The sequence below is a fragment of the Podarcis melisellensis genome (assembly GCF_964234715.1).
Source record: "Podarcis melisellensis genome assembly, chromosome: 2".
In the NCBI taxonomy this organism is placed as follows: Eukaryota; Metazoa; Chordata; class Lepidosauria; order Squamata; family Lacertidae; genus Podarcis; species Podarcis melisellensis.
In genome coordinates this window covers 37379776-37393720 of record NC_138529.1, presented here as the reverse complement: position 1 = coordinate 37393720, position 13945 = coordinate 37379776, and the positions used below count along the sequence as shown (strand labels likewise).

The window sequence follows — 13945 nt, the reverse complement described above, 5'->3', positions numbered from 1 at the left end:
AAAGAACACAACGTACCCCATGGTCCCTATCAGGGAAAATTAGAAAGCATTCAGTTCTGCTTAAACTATGAAGTATCAGGGAAAGTTGTAATTAAATCCAGAGAGCGAGTGCCAGACATGCTGGTGTCTTTAAATCAATAACTATTTTGGAAAAATCTTGTAAGTTAATCAATTGGAAAATGACAAAGATGTGTGAGTCCAAAACACCAGCAAATTACAGTTCTGAGAAGGTGCACGAGGACTGAATCTTAGTAGGTTTTGAGAGTAAACCTGGACCCCACTAAGGCTTTCTCCATAGGCAAGCAGCCTCTGTGACATGCATGTGTTTCAATTTAAATCTTTATTGCGCTCAGAGTGTGCTTATTAAATGATTATCTTGTCCCAAGATCATTTTAGCCTTTGTTCCATATAACCAGGTAGTAGGTGTATGTGTAGGGAGATTTTCTGCATTAAGTTTGGAGCTCAGATCAAATAAATACTGCAAACAATGTATTGAACTCAGGTGACAACTAATCCCCTGATGAGATATTGTCCCGTGGCTTGAACTTTGCAGCCGGGACTTTAATGCCACTTAAATCAGAATGTAAGAACTGAAAGAATTCCAGGAATGTGGTGATATAAATTGTATTTTTAGAGCTGTGAATGACTTGTGAGAGCGAAACAGCACGGTGACTAAAGATAGCACAAGTCAGTTTTTCCATGATTTATCACAAGAACTTTCACCCTAAGTAAAAGTCATTTAATGTTGTGATAGCAGCACACACAGGCTGGCAGGATTTCAAACCAAGTCATTCATTGCATATTTTGTCACAGGAAAATGTTTCCATAACATACTAGAACTCCAAACTGCATTTCATCTGCATACAAGTGCCACTTGAGAGCATTGCCTAGAAACATCAACGAAGCGTGAGGTAAATGGTTTGTAATTCTCCAGTGGCCACAGTCTCTTAAAAAATAAAATCAAATCTACAGAGTCATTCCCCTTCATGGTCCTAAAATACTTCCCTCGGCTAGTTTTCAATACAATCAGTTAAAGATCTTGCGTCCTGCCATGGGTCAGCTTGATTCTAAGTCAGAGATCTGATGGCTCAAGTTACTGCACAAGAGAGATGTTGCCTCCGAAGCATCTACCAGGATCAACCTATGGAAAGCCTGAGGAAGGGCCATAGCTTAGGGGAAAGACCATAGACCATTTGTTTTGCATGCAGAAAGTCTCAGTTTAAAACTCTAGCATCTCCAGGTAAGTTAGGAAAAGATTCCCTGCCTGAAGCCCTGGAGAGCTGCTGCCAGTCTGTGTAGACAGTACTGAACTGGATGGACCATTGGGCTGACTCAGTATAAGGGAGCATCCTATGTTCCTATGCTAGGTCAAATCACGCAGTGTCTTGCACGTAACAGCGGACGTTTAGCATGCAGCTGAATCTTCCCGTTACAGATAGGTAGCCGTGTTGGTCTGCCATAGTCAAAACAAAAAAAAATCCTTCCAGTAGCACCTTAAAGACCAACTAAGTCAGTTCTTGGTATGAGCTTTCGTGTGCATGCACACTTCTTCAGATACACTGAAACAGAAGTTTCCAGACCCTTCTATATAGTGAGAAGGTGGGGAGGGGTATTACTCAGTAGCTGTTTTACTACAAAGGAATTTCAGAAATAGACTGGAAAGAGAAGCTGCTGAATTGCAACTTATCACCAAACTTAAAACCATGGAGAAACCTGGTCTGAACAAAGACCTTGGATTCTTATCTCATTATACATGACAAAGACATTTTTCACCTTTTCACTCCTTGCTTTTTCCTGTAAGACCTATTGCAGTCGTTAAGAGTCGTCAACAGGCTCATCACAGCTATCTGCCAATCACCCATTCCCACCACCCTTCTGAGTAATACCCCTCCCCACCTTCTCACTATATAGAAGGGTCTGGAAACTTCTGTTTCAGTGTATCTGAAGAAGTGTGCATGCACACGAAAGCTCATACCAAGAACTGACTTAGTTGGTCTTTAAGGTGCTACTGGAAGGAATTTTTTTTGTTCTGAATCTTCCCGTAAGGAATAAGCCCCACTGACTTCAAGGCATTCAACTAAATTTTATTCAGAGTAGACCAATATAAAGTAATGGTGCTAAGCTAGGCATGTTCATTAATTTCAGAGGTAAAACTTAGTTGAATACTACCCAAAGGATTTGCTTCTCAAAATAAATGGTTAAGTGGTTTAATATGCACTATAAATCTGGATCCAATCCAATGTTATTGAAGGGTTTGCAGTTGCTTGCTTGGATCGATGGAGGATAGCAAGGGCTAAGTGTGTGTTGAAACAAACACAAAGGTAAAATTTACATCCATTGCTCTGCTACTTTTGCCTCTGGCCCTTCCCACCATTGAGCCCTGGCCCTTGGAAGGCTGTCCAAGGCTTATGAAGCTAGCTTATTCCAATAAACCATAGTCAAGACACAAAAACTACATTTTAGTGTTCAGACCTAGGACTAAACCATGGTTAATTGAAAACGAATGTGAAACAAAAGCTTCTCTCTGTTCCTCATGGTTGAGCCACGAGGATGAGGGGAGCACACAAGCCGAAGGTTGTGCATGAAATGCTAAACCATAGTTTAGCATTGCATCTAAACCCAGGTCATTGTGATTCCTATAGGACAACAGTCTGACATGACAAATCTTTAGAGCAATCCAGGTCAGTCATCTGAATCAACCCTTCTTTGGATAGAGAATAAAAGGAGGATGAGAGAAGAAACAGTTTATTCTTACAGGGTCCATGTCTCAGAAGCCAGGCTGGGCTGCTGACTTCTGTGCTATGACTAAACACACTAGAGGAGAACAAGTCCTTTGTGGATCAGAGGTCTGTGTCAGGGACTGTGAATGGCTATTGTTAGCTGCGTAGTGACAGCCCTGAAGCCCAAGATGACTGAGGATTTGCGACAGTTAGAGCAATTCTAACCCCTTCCCCAAGACTCTTTATAGGAATACGACTAATGTAGCCTCTTTCCCCACCACTTAAGAGCCCTGCACATGTTGCACTGCTGTGCTTGCAAACCGCCAAAGCAGCTTTCTGAAAGGCTTGTGGTTACTAAAAGGATGTTAATAAAGCGGGAAGAATCATAATAATAGCGCAAACATGACAGATTCCTTCCTGATGGACGCACACATCCCATAAACATAATTGTCACTGCAGGGTTCTTGCCAGAATTCCTGAAGGTGTTTTCAAGTGAACTGCAGTCTTACTGCTAAGGCTTTTGGGGGTTGGTGAGCAACACTCATCTGTTTGCAATTGAAGACCAGTTTGCAAAAGCACATGAGGTGGCTGTTAGGTCAGTCGCTCCTTCTCTTGGAATAGAAATAATGGCATCCTCTTAATACAAATAGCGCAAGTGCTTAATTTCTAAAATGAGAGGTGCCTTAGCATCATACGCTTGGGCTGTCATTCCGCTTGTGTGCATGTGGGTGCCCTTGTGGCTCCAGTGATGAAAATAAGACACACTTTGTATGCTCAGAAACACTGTGTTTAATTATTACTCTGTAAATGTCAGGAGTCAGGCATTGAAAAATGGATTCTGAAAATGGATTCAGATCTGGTCATGGATATCTCCTTCTCTTAACCCTTCCCCTCTCCCCTCCAGTGTTAGAGCTTTGGTATAATCTTTGGAAATGCATTTTATTTTATATTATATTTGCTACTGCGAACTCTGGATTAAATTATCGTTCCCAATATGCTAGAAAGCACAGCCCTAACCATATAGACGTTCTGTAGTCCAATAACATGAAAATATGCCATGAAGAGTATGCCTGCTATCTTTGGAGTTTTCTGCTCTGCTCTTCTTTTAATTCTCCACACATCTTAAATCTGCAATCTTATCTACACACACACACACGTACACACACACACACACACACACACACACACACACACACGTAAGCTCCATTGGATACAATGGTCTGACTTCTGAGCAAAAATCGCTCTGCAAGTAGATATGTTATATGACACAGAGGAGCTATGACTGTTTCCTCAAAAGTACAATGGTACTGACAACTTGTCATACATGAAGAGAAGAACTGTTGTTTTTTTATTTAGAGCAATATATAAAACTGCTTATTTAAAAATCTAAACAGTGTGCTTAAAGCAATATAAAACAATTCTCAATAATATGGAGATAAAATTGGCAAAATAAGTATATGTAAAAAAATTATTGCACTGCTGTTTCTGAATTACAGCAGGTTTCACATATAGTGGTGGTAGGGATTAAAGCAGAATTTGTTTCAGTTGCTTTGTGGGTTTGTATCCCTGGCACAGCACCAAAGGCGAGATGTGTGGTATATATATAAACCAGTGGGGTGGTCACTCGGTGAAGTTCAGCAAAATATTACACCTGCCCATTTATTTTTCATTGGTTTTTGTCAGAATCTAGGCTTCCAGCTGACTTGAACATTTAGGGCAAAAGTGGATGTAAGTCTGTAAGGCAGGTATGCTGTGGGCGTGCCTGCCTTACAGACCCTCCAAGTGTCCTTGTTTTCAGGGGTGTCCCTGATTTAGAGAAGTCATCCCAGTTTCTGATTTGATCCCAGAATGTCCCACTTTTCTTTAGGATGTCCCTATTTTCATTGGAGAAATGTTGGTGGGTATGGAGTTACCCCCCCCCCCCGCCATCTGTAGGCAGTCCTGTATAGGGAAAGTTTTTTTAATGTTTATTATTATTATTATTATTATTATTTGGAAGCTGCCAAGAGTGGCTGGGGCAACCCAGTAAGATGTGTGGGGTATAAATAGTAAAATTTTCATTATGGAATGGGACGTCCCTATTTTCATCGGAGAAATGTTGGAGGGTATGGCCTTATCCACATTTGGTCATTAAACCTTGTTTCAAAGAGAAGTCATAGCAGCACAAGGTTGTGTGCAAAAGGTTCCAGGTTTAGTCTGTGGTATCTCCACTTAAAAGGAGCAGTAGTAGGTGATGGCAGAGTCACTGTGACGCCGGGGAGCAACTACCAGTCAAAATAAACAGTAGTAAGCTGGATGGAAAAATCGTTTGACCAGTTAAGGAGCTTCCTAAGTTTCTATGCCTCTCTTGCTCTTCCTCACTTCCTTCCTTTTGCATTATGGAACTTATTGTTGCCACAAGCTTCTTTCCCATGCTGGCTCCAATACTCTTTTGACCACCAAGTCTACATTCAGTTTTCCTTATTTGGTAAAGAATCTAAAAGTGGCCTGATCCCACCAGGTACCACTATGCAATTTTGAGGCAGGTGCAAACAAATGGGAACTGGATCCCTCCATACCTGCCCAGCTTCGTGTACACTTTCTCTGAAGCACCTTAAGACCACTATTAAGAAGACGCTCCTGCCAACCTAGCAGTTCGAAAGCACGTCAAAACTGTCTGCAGACAAACATCGGCTCCCTCGGCCAGTAAAGCAAGATGAGCGCTGCAACCCCAGAGTTGTTCGCGACTGGACTTAACTGTCAGGGTCCTTTACCTTTATTGTGCTAAGTATGGCAAGGCAGCCCGGGCAAAGAAGCCAGGAGATTAAAACTTCATCTCTTTTTAGTAGCTGCAAGGCATTTAGCCCATTGTATCTAAGCACATTTAGCAACTCTGTTCTCTTTTGCCTTGCTATTCCATTTTGTCCCAGCAGACTTTGAAATGCGCCTTTGGCTTTTTCCTGATCAGAGTGCTCTTCTCCCTTAGTCTCGCTCTTATAGATGGGTTGCATTCCTTTGCGCTCCTAATAATCGCAAATCAAGCAAACTGGGCCAAAACGAGTGTGCCTCTACTATCGAATGTCAAAATATGATCAAGCCTGGCAAGCCTCCGGCAGAGCATTAAAAATAGCTTACTAAGTTACACTGTGAAAATCACTAATATAACAAGACTTGTGTGTCTGATCCCATTAATGGGGGAAAGCTAATATGGTGATTTCATGCAATACTGATGGAAATCAATAAAAGGATATTTTGGGGGGAAGAAAGCACGCAATTCTATTATTTAAGGCATTTTGTACAAAAAGTTAGAAAATAACATTTAACTTGCATGTCTCTTGTCCAACTCAATAAAAGTTATTTTGCATTGTTAAGGCTTTTGCTCCAGTTAAACTAGAATGAGACTACAGAGCAGTTTGGTTTCTGGGCTCACCCTTCTCAGTCATGCAGAATAGTCAATTCCAAAGAGATTGGGGGGGGTCTCTAGTGTATTTTGCTATGACTTCTGATTAGTACAGTTGGGCCCAATGGATTTATGTGGTATAGATTAGAACATGGAGCCTGGCTTTTGGGTGAGGATATGGGTGTTTACAGCTTTCTATGGTTATTTTCTGCTAAGAGAGGAATTAGCATTTGTTTTCTTGCTAACATTTGTGAAAATTTCCCAATATTGCTGAATATCATGCTTCATCAGTAGAAGAGTCCTTAGACTAAAATCTGACATATGAAGGAAGCAGAAGGGCAGGAGTAGTAAAGGGCATACTGTGTATCAAAATTTTCCATATTCTGTGTCAAGAAAACTCAAACTCTACAAATAGAATGAATTATGCTAGTGAACTATTTTGTTCTAGGCTTGCTTTGAGTTTTGTTTCATTTTAGTATTGCATGATCTCTTTTGCTTCCAAAATCAGTTTTCAGATAACATTCACAGGGACTCAATGAGAAGGTGAAAAGAAGGTTTGAGAACTGGAGCTGGAGTGGGATTGGGACAGAAACTTGGAGCTTTGGTTTGGAATAATGAGCTCCCATTGCTCGGTCCCTGCTCCTGCCAACCTAGCAGTTCGAAAGCACGTCAAAATGCAAGTAGATAAATAAGTACCACTCTGGCAGGAAGATAAATGGCGTTTCCATGCACTGCTCTGATTTGCCAGAAGCAGCTTAGTCGTGCTGGCCACATGACTGGGAAGCTGTCTGAGGACAAACGCCGGCTCCCTCGGCCAGTAAAGTGAGATGAGCGCCGCAAACCCAGAGTCATCCGCAACTGGGCTTAATGGCCAGGGGTCCTTTTACCTTTTTTAAAGAGGCTAAACAGTGCATCTAGGTGCATCTCCTGACTAGTAGATCCCTGCCCAGATCTCATCTGGCTTTTAAAAATTCACACCTATGGCTTCCATATTCTCAAGCTTATTCTGCAACCTTGGGGGCTGGGAGCTTGCTTTTTAAAATAAAGGTGAAAGTTCTGAACCTTGTACCGATTTTCTGTTTGCTTAGTAAACTGGCAGATGTGTGAGTATACATGGCCCTGGGAATAATATGCTTAGAAGCTTAGGAAGATGCTAGAATGCCTATTGCTTACCACCTATCAAAGATATGCATATGTGATCTCCCTATCACAAATACTCCAGTCATTATCTCATCCATTTCCTTTCGCCTTTTCCACATCACAAATACGTCCAATGGTTCCTGTTGGTCAGTTTCCAGTGGCATTGCCTTACAGTTTTACTACCAACACAAGTCAACCATCTAGGTGGCAGATAGACAGCATAATAATGTACTGTGAATAATGTGCACTTAACAGTACAGTGGTCTGAACTGATGTTCTTCTGGTCTTTTGAAAGAGTGTGTGCAGGTAGGATTTAAACTACTGCAGAACTATAAAGCCCTAAATGTCTAGGACCCAGCACACTTCCTTCTGTGAAGCATAATGAGTCACTTCCTTCTGTGAAGCATAATGAGATTGGGATCAGTTCTCTCTGTTCAGGAAATAAGATATTTGGGAACAGCATCTATGGCATGCCCTCCCAAGTGACACCTTTCAGTCTTTGTCTTTGCACAGTTTTAGGATATTGCTGCTGAAGCTTTCATAATCAGCCTGTCATTTGACAATCAGGGGACCTCATACATTAACAATGCTAAGACACCAATCTGGCTCTTACTTTACTGTTTTAGTGTAACTGTTTCATTCTGTTGGACAATGTGTTAACTTTTCTTCCTTTCTTGGGTGCAATGAGGCAGTAAAATGTAGCCAATTTTATCCCCACAGAAGACAGATACATGAAGGAAAAAAAGAACTATGTAGAGTTAAAGCCTCGAGATAGATAGATAGATGATAGATAGATAGATAGATAGATGATAGATGATAGATAGATAGATAGATAGATAGATAGATAGATAGATAGATAGATGATAGATAGATAGATAGATGATAGATAGCATAATGAATCAAATCTCTGTCTGAGGTGGAATTGCATGCGTCGTCCTTACTGAGCACCTCATTTTGGAAAGATGGGGTGAAGTTGCTTCCTTGTTGCAGCTCTTCCTCATACATCTATCTTGGCTTTAATCATTGACACAAGCGGCGATGAGGACTTGTAGGTTTTTAGTTCTCCAGCAGATCAACCTTCCGCCGAGTGATCTAGCTCCAACCCACTGGAGTAAGAGATGGGCACAAAGCTATCTGATTCTAGCAGAACAAAACAAATATTCTGGCCCTGCAATCTTCTGACCATATATAGACTTAACTAGCCTTTTGGAAGATATGGCTGATATCTGTGATCAGTACAAAGCAATTAGTTATGAAATGTCTGTGCCGCCAAAGGGTGGTTTATAAGGATACTTTTTTTAAACCATCTTTCCCCCTTCGTGTGCTTGCATGTACATATTTCAGCTCATGGGGACCCTATTATTGCCACTGAATGCTGGGTCATTGTAACCGAGAAGTGCTTAGTAACAATTGAATCTGGGCAGCAAGAACCAAATTGAGTAATTCTTAAATTGGAAATTGTTGAGAGAGAAATGTGAATGTAGTTACTGGGTGCTACTCTCATGGCTGTAGGAATTTCTGCAATAAAAGTGCTGATGGTTCCCATTTTAAAGTGAACAGGTTATATATATCCTGTACATTGAGCATCCTGATTTGCTTACACAAATTTTCTGCACATTTTGATTATATATGGTCTTTTGTTTTGATTTGTATGGGGGACAGTTATATGGCAATGAGTCTTTAAAGGTAAAGGTAAAGGTACCCCTGCCCGTACGGGCCAGTCTTGACAGACTCTGGGGTTGTGCGCCCATCTCACTTAAGAGGCCAGGGGCCAGCGCTGTCTGGAGACACATCCGGGTCACGTGGCCAGCGTGACATCGCTGCTCTGGCGAGCCAGAGCCGCACACGGAAACGCCGTTTACCTTCCCGCTGGTAAGCGGTCCCTATTTATCTACTTGCACCCGGAGGTGCTTTCGAACTGCTAGGTTGGCAGGCGCTGGGACCGAGCAGCGGGAGCGCACCCCGCCGCAGGGATTCGAACCGCCGACCTTTCGATCGGCAAGTCCTAGGCGCTGAGGCTTTAACCCACAGCGCCACCTGCGTCCCAATGAGTCTTTGTTCTACATTAATTCAGATTTGCTTGTGTGGTGTTTATACATCTTCTGGTTGGTCTTTCATTTATCCCACACAGTGCATTTCCGCATCACTTTCCAAACCTCAAAAAACCAGATTGTTTTTTTAAATAGATTTGTTGTTCAAGGTGATGGGACTGTTTAATCTATTTTAATTGTGCAAACCTAAAGTTCTGATATGCACTTGAATCCCTTTCACAAAATTGTGACAGTCTGGAGGTAGGATGTTGCATGTTGAGCAGTTTAAATACCACCCTACTCTCTGCTATACCCAATTTTGCAGAGATAAAAGAGTCAGAAAGTAATGTTCCAGTTGGAATTTTGTAAGTTTCAGTATTTTATTAAAGTGTCTAATTCTGTAGCTATCAATATTTTATTAATTTTATGTATTTTAAAATAGTCGCTTGATCCTTCCAGGGCCCTATGTTTGTTGTTGTTGTTGTTGTTGAGGAACCCATTGTTTCCACATAAACGGCACAATAACTCTCTGGAAGGTGAATTCAGAGGAGGGTCCCAAGAGAAAGGAATTGAATTAGATAGAAAGTGAAAGCAAAGCCTCCAGGGTCAACATGCACTTTAATCTGTTACTAAGAATAACCTGTTAGTATAATACGCACAGCCTAAAAGCGAGAAGGCAATCAAACAAGTGTAAACTAATATAGTGAGCTATTGGTGTAGGAGCATGTAAATTGGAAACAGGTGTTGAGTGACTGAGAGCAAGCATGTGATGACAGGGCACTCTGAATCAAGACAGAGCGTTTCTTTGCTGAGCATCTTGTTTTGCAGTTACTCTTAGTTTTGTTTGCTACAGTTAAAATAAATAAAAGCCAAACATGAATCAAACATGAGCTAGGATCCTAATGTTACATTAAAAAATTGTTTTGCTTTGGAAACTGCTCTTTGGGGTAACTGGAGCCTTGTTCTTCTGCCTACACTATCCTGTAGTAGATAATTTAAAGTTGTACTGTGTGTGGATTTGGAGTGAGTCCCAGGAGCAGAGCCAATAGCAAACATCTAGCATTAGGGACATGTCCACTCTGTAAGCTTATCCTCTGACGGATGTTCTTGCAGGCTGGATCTGGCCAGTGAATGCCAGAAAGTGATGGTGTGGACAGTTTACAAGTTGCTTGCCAGGAAATGACCAGTGAGAGTAGATCATTTTCAAATGGGTTGGTGGACTCTGCAGACAGAGGATATCTTTCAGAGAACAGCACGGAAGTGTCCGTTCAATATGTTTATTCTAAATCACTGTCTGCTACTCTATTTACACTTTCCCTAATGGCTTTGGAGCTCCTAGCAGAGAGTGTAGATTGTTAACTCAATATTTGTGCATACAGTCACTGATGCACTGATATATAGTCACTTGGGGCTAAAGGAGACCTTGTCTCCCTATAAATGCTTGCTACCATGTACAGATGCCAAAGTGTAAAATACATGTGTTAAATACATCTGCTCTGCATCAGTTCTGAAGGTCCATCAGTTATGGTTCAAGAACATCTTTTCTCTTTGAAATGTAAAGCAGCTAGAGGGGAGACCCATCCCACTGATGCCCCCTGCCCCTCTTGGTACAGAGTGATGGAGCACAGGTAGGAGAGGCCACTTGCCCTGAGCCCATCAGACTCCCTGCTAGCTTCTGAGTTGCATCCTGTGGTCAGTTGAAGCTAGAACATATTCAGGTGAGGAAAAGAGAACCCTATCTATCAATCCCTAGCAACAAAGAAGTAACATATGGACCACAGACAAAGCCTTTATTGATTAGTGTCCAAGATGGAATAGATACTGAAAGAGAAGGACATGTGTGAGGATGCCAGCTGGTCAGCCAAGCTGGGCTACTGGGCCTTGCTCAGCAGCTCAAGGTGTAGCAGGTGAAACGTACATTGTGGACCAGCTCCACATTAAGCACTTTCCCCTTCTACATAACTCTCATAAAGCTTGTCAGGATACAGGAGCCTGTCTGGAGCTAAGTAGGTTAATGAAGAAAAGCTTTTCTCTTTGACTGCCCTTGTCCTGCCCACGATTCCTTCCCATTTCAGTTGTTCTGCTGTGGTAGCAGGGCTTCTGCTAATTCTATGTCATTGCAAACAGGGGATCTTCAGTATCTTAAGAATGTTGTGTTTGTATGTGACTTTTGAAGCAGAGCATGTTGCATATTCACAGTGCCATTCGTTCATTTCCAGCTTTTCTGTAGGCCACAGTGGCCTAGAATCTTTCTTTATGCACCAGGGCTTCAATCCTCTAGATTTTATTAGGTATTTTGCCATTTATGCATTTAAAACTCTTAAAACTCCAGGATTAACAATAAACCACAATACAAAGCAAACCTTTGGGAGATACCTGGAACTTCACCACCCTCCCTTCTCCCTTAGAGGAAGTGCTTCTGTTTCAAATGTTCTCTCTCTGCCACTTGTTTTTTGTGACAGAATATCACGTAATTTCTTTATTTTGTCTTGCACTTGGAGCCCATTTGTGCACAATGCTCAGACGTTATTAGACTTTTCAGTACGTTGTTCGAGTTTGCTTACTTGTTGATTGCTATAGCACAGGAATAGACTTGCTGATGCCCTCCAGATATTGCTAGACTCCAACTCCCAACATCCCTCATGCTAGGGCTCATGAAAGTTGGGGGTCCAACAGCACTTGGAGGGTTTTTGACTGCAACATGCTTCACAATTTTGGGTGCCTTTGGGACACGCCCTCCCTCCAAAGTTTAATTTGTTTATTTTAAAGCACTGAAAGACCACTTAGTATCTTTAAAATATCTAAACAGTATACAATATAAAACAAAAATACAAAACCAATGGAACAGCTGTATAAAAATGAGTAAAAGTAAATAAACTAAAAGTAAATAAATTCAGGGGATTCGGTCACATAAAATAGTCACATCTTATGGGTCAGCTTTACAAAAAGATAAATTTTTACAAGATGTCTCAAGCAACTGATGGCTGCTTCTTCACATGTGGCAGAGGGAAAGGCATTCCACAGTATAGGGGCAACAGCAGAAAAAACCCATTTGGGGGTCACTGCCCTGTGATATTCAGTAGGGTGCAGTGCCATGAATAGAATTTCCGCAGATGATCTACATGATCTTACAGTTCTGTGCAGGAGCAGGCAGTCTTTCAGGTAACAGAGTCCTGAGTTGTTCAGGGCTTTATCCGTAAAGAACAAAACCTTGAACATGGCTTGATAGCTGATCAGCAGCAAGTGTAGTTCCCTCCGCATAGGTGTAATATGCGCACATCCAAGTGCCCCACTCAGTAACCTGGCCACAACATTCTGAGCCGGCTGCCCCATACAGAGTGCATTACAGTGGTGCAATCATGAGGTTACCAGTGCATGAATCACAGGGACTGCACTATCTCTGTAAGGCTTTTAAATGTGTAGGCTGAGATCAACCTGTGCAGCTTAGCTGTTCTTAGGTTAACGGTTACATAGACATTATAAATATATGGTTAGATGCTTGGGAAATCTGTTATTTGTTACAGACTATTTTGTGCCCAGTAATTTTTTTAAAAGCATTGACTATATTTGTGTCCATAACTGAATATATTTCCGTGTCCATAACTGAATTTTTATATATATATTTCTGAGGCAGTGCTGTTTTTCTTGCTCACATTTGAACTGACTGCAAGGTGAAGTAATTTTCCTCAGAGTGGATGAGTTTGTGTGACTTTGCATTTTAAGGACATGAAAGAGTATAGTGTTAAGTCTCCATCTTTCTTTGAGAAATGACTTGTTTTATTGATGTTTAATATATGTATAACTGTGGTATTTCAGATATTTTGTCTAATGTCTCACAGATATTAGCTATCAGTGCACAGTCCCACTAACAATTTACATTTCCATTGATTTATAGCAGCCACAATAGTCTGAAGTATTGATCATCTCCATATGTTCAATACATCCATAATACTGACTGCATTGTGTGGTGTTCCATAGGATTTCTCAGGGAGAAACATGGAGTAGCGCTGTAATTATTGATATTCTGCCTGGATGAAGCCTAATGTGAGCAAACTGGTTCAGACATCTTCTATCTTAATATTCTAAATGACTTGCTTGGAAAAGATTATGAGGAAGATTATGATGGAAAAGATTTTGATGTCACAGTTGCTGTGCTTCAGAGTGGCTTCAGGTAGACATCATTGTATTTTGAGGTTTCTGCCCTTTTTCTCCTCTCCACATCCAGAGAGAGGATGTGGACATCTAGGAACACGGTGTGAGTGTCTTCTTATATCTGAATGGTGAGAATGGTTTTGCTCCTATATGTTATTTTTATTATGAAACATGGAGTAACCTGTCCCATTTCACTGTCTGAGGCAAAATAGGCAGGTGCCACCCACCTGCCAAAGCCTTGCTTACCAGGGTCACATGATGACTGCTTCCAATGACAAGGATACTTGACTAGTAGCAATGAAGTTCTGTCTCAATGGTTTTGTTATATTATGGAGAGTCTTTGTTGTGGGTATTTGGGATCGTGGCAATATTCTAAGCACCAGAGGATTGCCTTTACCTAGTTTCACTTTCCATTCTTGTTCGTAGTTTTAGTTTTGTACATGCAGTAACCAGTGACCCTCATAATCCACAAACATAGTCTATGCAGAGCTAGTCTAACCTGATGTGCGCCAGGGGTCTCACTG

The 13945-nt window shown here is 41.4% G+C and overlaps 1 protein-coding gene across 3 annotated transcripts in view; it reads left to right on the top strand.

Moving 5' to 3' along the window:
- Positions 1–13945, top strand: part of MYOCD (myocardin) — a 207655-nt gene that overhangs the window by 118622 nt on the left and 75088 nt on the right. Inside the window, exon 1 of one of the 3 annotated variants that reach the window (XM_081895052.1) lies at positions 9601–9634. The exons of the other annotated variants lie outside the window; for them this stretch is intronic. Within the exon in view, the coding sequence (XP_081751178.1) occupies positions 9616–9634 (19 nt within the window). The 5' untranslated portion in view covers positions 9601–9615. Of the gene's footprint in view, positions 1–9600; positions 9635–13945 lie in introns of those variants that run through there. 3 annotated transcript variants of the gene reach the window in all.